Here is a 5,094-nt window from a genome sequence, read left to right on the forward strand (position 1 = left end):
TCTGCCACCTACAGACTGGGCCACTCAGCAAGCTCACAAAGGCCACTGCGTGCTGAAACACATGCCAGCTGTTTGGGAACCCAGTGCCCAGGCTTAGTTTGCGGTGAAGATGCAGGGGTGAGCCACAGAGGGATGAGATGTGGAAAGGGAGAGAGCCATGGCCTCGGGCTGCATCCTTTCACGGGTGTCCTGCTGTTGGGGGCTTCAGCAGGATCTCTGCTGAAGGTGGAGAGGGCAGTGTCTGTATGACTCTTAGAAAAAAAAAAACAAACAGCGTATAAATAAAAATAAACAAAAAGGACATGAAAAGATTCTTAAGTAATAAAGTCAATAAGCCAGGACTCCGAGAGCATATTTAAGGCTTGAAGCAAGCCTGGCTGAGGTCCTTCACCAAGGATGAGCCCTGGGATTTCAGCACCACAGGGGCACGGCACCCGCTTTCTCTTGCTCCAGATCTTGTGTGAGGGTGCTCCCGCAACAAGGGGCTTCTGTCTGCACTTGACTCGTCTAAGTGGGAGGAATTGCGAGATACTGCCCAAGACTAAGTGGCCTTTTCATCTGCATTAATAATACCATTAACAACTCTCTCCTTTGTAGCATCGTTGTACAACCCAAACTGTTAGGGTTATTCGGCACGCACCCGGGGACACGCCGGCTGAGCCGCCAACTGCCCCTTTAAACCCACAGAGCTCTCACACCATCGCGGGGGAAGAAGCTTTCCAGAAAAGTCAGATGCATTCCAGACCTATTTCTTTTTCTTTTTTTTTCCTTTCTTTCTCTCTCTTTTTTTTTTTTTTTTTACCTTCCAGGCGACAATTTGCTTTGCGCACCCAAACGCGCTGCCGCAACCTGGGGCGGGAAGCGGGCGATTTACAGAAAACCACTCCAGAAAAAAAAAAAAAAAAAAAAAAGGAATAATAATTAAAAAAAAAAAGAAAAAGGTGGAAAACCAGAAGAAATTTCAAGCAAGGACAGACACAGAGGAGGAGGAAAAGCCAAGCGCCGGGTGCGGGCAACGCGGCCACCTGGGCGGGGGCGGGGGGCAGCAGCGCCTTGCCCGCCCCCCTGGCGGCCCGGCTCGGCTCGGCCCGGCCCGGCCCGGCCCGGCCCCGTCGGGGCGGAGCTCGGGGCCGTTTCATTGAGCGGCTCGGGGCGCGCCGTCGGGGCGGCGGGCGAGGAGGGGGCCGCGCTGCTGCTGCCGCCGCCGCCGCCGCGGAGCCCCGAGGGGGCGGGCGTGTGTGCGTGTGTGTGTGTGCCCGCACGGGGATGCGGCGGGCGGCGTGAGACGGAGGCGAGGAGGGGACGGGCGATGCTCCGCCGCCGCGGCGGCTCCGCGCACGGGGGGACCTAGGAGCGGCGGTGGCGCGCAGCGAGGGACGGCTCGACGGCCGGCCGAGACCCCTCCAAACACACCCGCCCCGGCGCGATGGCCACCGAGGTGCTGTGCGGGCTCACCTTCAGGCTGCTCCTGCCCGTGTGCCTGGCTGCCGGTACGTCCCTCCGTCCGTCTGTCTGTCCCTCCGGCCCCGGGACGCGGATCGGCTGCTCTGGGGATGCTCCGCTTTCCTCCCCGGCGGCTGCTGCCGAATTGCTTTATATTCGCAACAAACTTTCCTTCCCCCTTCCCCAACCCTCTCCTTATCCCTTACACCGCCGTTGCTGTTCCCTGCGCCGGTGGCCGTGGATTTTGCTGCCGGGACAGGAGAGCCGGGGCCGGGGGGCTCCCGGCGGCCGCCCCGCTCCCGTTCGCGGCCGTTTTGGGAAATTCCCAAATTCCCAAATTCGCGGAGCTTTGCGGGGGGGAGTTGGTTGCTCTTTTTATTTATTATTATTATTATTATTATTATTATTATTATTATTATTATTATTATTATTATTATTATTTTGTTTATAGATTGATATTTCAGTTTGTTAAAGCGCCTTGCTTAGCAGGCAGCTGGCCAAAGCAGGGATTATTTTTGGACGTAGAGCCGCGGTGCCCAGCCGTGGGTGGATATGCTAATATTATTAATCCGTGCTCTCCGCGTAATTCGAAAATACAACTTCAAATAAAGCACCGCTTGCTTGCTCGGTCAGCAGGACGATGAGCTTTGCCTCCAGTGCTGCGCTTGCTGCTCAGGCTGCTGCTGGCTGGGGTGGACACAGGGCAGGAGGGGGCAAGCAGGGGCTGGGAAGACCCCCACCCCGGGCCCCACACTTGGCCCTGGAGAAGCCCTGTGGTGGCCTGACTGTGGCCTCGCCATCCCAGCATCTCCTTCCCTGAGGGATGCCCCCTGCTGCCCCTCCCCAGGGTGTCCTCAGCATCCTCCCTGAAGAAGGCCACTGGCTGCTGCCCTACGAGGGCAGGCTGTAGGTAGGGTGGGACGGAGGGGGTGACGGAGGCAGCTTTGCAGCCCATGACCAGTGCCTACACCCCATTTCTGAAGCCCCAGGCCCCTGTGCAGGTGGCTGGCCCAGCTCTTGGCTGGGTTGTGGTTCCCCAGGCCCCTTTGAGTGGGATCCCACCAGCTTCGTGGCCATCCATCCCTGCATCGGTGTGGTATGAGTGGGCATCAACACGGCCGGCGTGTGGTTGGAGCTGGGTGGTGGATGGGGCAGGAGGCAGGCTGCGCTGAATGCCAAGGGTGGTGTCACCAGGCATTCCCCCCATGCCAGGGCAAGGCAAAGGGCACCCCTGTGTTTGAAACCTGTCAGGCCCTGTCCGTGCTTTCCTTAATCTCATTAAAGATGAGTGGTTTGTGGATGAGGATGAATTGGCTGGAAAGGCATGTGGGGAGAAGGAAAGATTCTAGAAGTTAAATTGTGTCGAGGGGAGTTTTGTTGATGTCTCTTATACCATAATAGCTAGCTGAGGTATTACAGTAGTAGAGGGGTTTTCCTGTCAGGTGCTTGCTTATGTTGTGGTTCTTGCCAATCTCTTTCTATATCACAAGAAGTTCAGATAAAATTGTTTTGCCATCCTGATTCCTGGTACCCGGTAATGCAGAGGTACTTTCGCATTGCAGTAAGACCTCCATGGATGAGAGCTGATGTCAAAAATTGCTTATGGTCTTAAGTCACCTTCATGTGAAGATTAATCGAAATGTAAACCCTGAAGGAGGGACTTCCTGGCTTGCATATGAACAGAAACCCTTCTGTAGAGGTTTTGGACCTAGTGATCTCGTTCAGTTTTTTGTGCCTTAATGTGCTATGTCAATAGGTGCTGCTCCTTTTCCTGTTGCAAACCCTTAGCAGAGTGTTCTCTGAGGTGAAGCCTAGTTCAGCTAGTTCACTGCTCCACTTCTGTGTCTGCACCTGAGCGATTCCTGAGCCAATGCTCTCCTCCTTTCCAAAGCTTCAAGGAAGTGCTTCGTGGGCTTCTGGAAAAAGGCTCTTTAGAGTTCATATATCAGAATGATGGTTATTTGTATGACTTAAGGTGAGGTTACATCCGGAGCTGAAAAGCTGCCACAAGGACTCACTGCAAAGAGTGATGCCTTGTGTCTCCTGCTCCTGTCTGGGCAGTAGATGTGTGCAGCTGTGCCAAAAAGTGGAGCTTTGCATTTTGTTCAGGATCTGTGTGTGTGATTTAAAATGATGGATTGCTGTAGTTTCTTATCATGGTAGAATTTGCTTTTGGGTTTCTAACTAGCTTGGAGAGCCCTGACGAAGTGTGTGGAAGGGAATAGCAGCTGGGGCAAACTCATTAAAAATAACACATCTGCAAAGTTGAAATACGAGTCTTTAAAAATGTTTAAGACTTTAATTCCTTGATATTTTAGTATTTAATTTTATTTACTTTTCAAATAAAGTATTTAATATTTGCTGGTATTAAATACTTTCCAAGCATGGATTAATGTCACGTAATTGAGAAAACACAATTCATTGTCAGAATATTTTAAGATCAGATCTGTAGTGCTGAAGTGTCATCTTGTGCAGGGTAGCCTAGATGACTTCATTTAAAGCACAAGAATGATGTGTGTTGAGCGGCTAGTGAAAACAGGAAATTTAAAATGTGCAAAATGAATGACTTTGGAGATTGAAAAGTTGCCTGTAGCTGTATGACCTCAAAATTGATCCACCATCATGTAATTTTCATGACAAAATCTTACGTTCAGTCTGATGTGAACCTAGAGCTTAGAGGACAACTCACAGGATCGTGAAACCTCTTTGCAAACGAAGTACTGTGCTCTGCAATAAGACAGGGATTTGGATCTGTTGTTGTTTTTTCAGTAAGATTAGTGTGATATGATATTTTCCTGTGTCTTGGTAGTACAATGTTGGAAAAACAAATAATAACCTGTGAGAAAAGGGGGGAAGAAGAGCTTTTGGTGCAATTGGTGGGCTTTCTTTCTTTCTTTCTTTCTTTTTTTTTTTTTTTTTTTTTTTTTAAACCTTAGAAGTTAGCATAAACTTGTTCTCTTTTGTTACTTATATAAACTTCAAATGTGCAAAACGTGATTTGTCTGTCTCTGAAGTAAAACATCAGAACAATCTTTTGCTAATTGCTTTCCTTGGTTTATAAAGACTTGAACCACAAAGTTGTGGTTTACATCACTTGAAAACAATTTTTGATTATTCTGCTTCCAATTGTTTTACTTTGCACACAATTCATTAGTTTTGTTTTAAGGAAAATATTATTTTCAAATGGGATGCCTGAAATAAAGAACACTTAGAGAGAACAGCTTTCTCTAGGTTTTGACTGATGCTGCAGGATTGCACGTTACCAGCAAATCAGCTTTGGTAAGTTAGCTGCCTGGCCCAAGCACTTCCCAGAAGTTGCACTATTTTTCTGAACTTTGGAATTTTGACCAAGATGAGGCAAGAACTGTAGGATGCTTTTTTTTTTTTTTTTTTTTTTTTCTTTGTGTGGTGCTTTTGTTTGTTTGTTTTAGGGGATGAGTACAGGCATTAGTGTTTGGTAAGTGACAGCAGGTAAGAAGAAACTAGTTCAAAGACTTCTTGTAGGAGACAGAGTTCAGCTATTAATTGGAAGTTTTCACTTGTCTTCAAGCCAAATCTTGAACTCCTGGTAGATAGTGGGAATTGCTTTTATTTCTCCTTTCAGTGTGTGTGATTCATCAGAGATATTGAATGAATCAGAATGATCATCTA

General features: G+C 48.8%; 1 protein-coding gene across 1 annotated transcript in view; it reads left to right on the forward strand.

Moving 5' to 3' along the window:
- Positions 1-1,426: 1,426 nt before the first annotated feature.
- Positions 1,427-5,094, forward strand: part of PIEZO2 (piezo type mechanosensitive ion channel component 2) — a gene marked incomplete at both ends in the record, with an annotated part of 307,245 nt that continues 303,577 nt past the window's right edge. Inside the window, one exon of the mRNA XM_084281658.1 lies at positions 1,427-1,490. Coding sequence (XP_084137784.1) covers positions 1,427-1,490 — 64 coding nt within the window. The remainder of the gene's footprint in view (positions 1,491-5,094) is intronic.

This window comes from Netta rufina, assembly GCF_964035555.1.
Source record: "Netta rufina genome assembly, chromosome: 2".
NCBI lineage: Eukaryota > Metazoa > Chordata > Aves > Anseriformes > Anatidae > Netta > Netta rufina.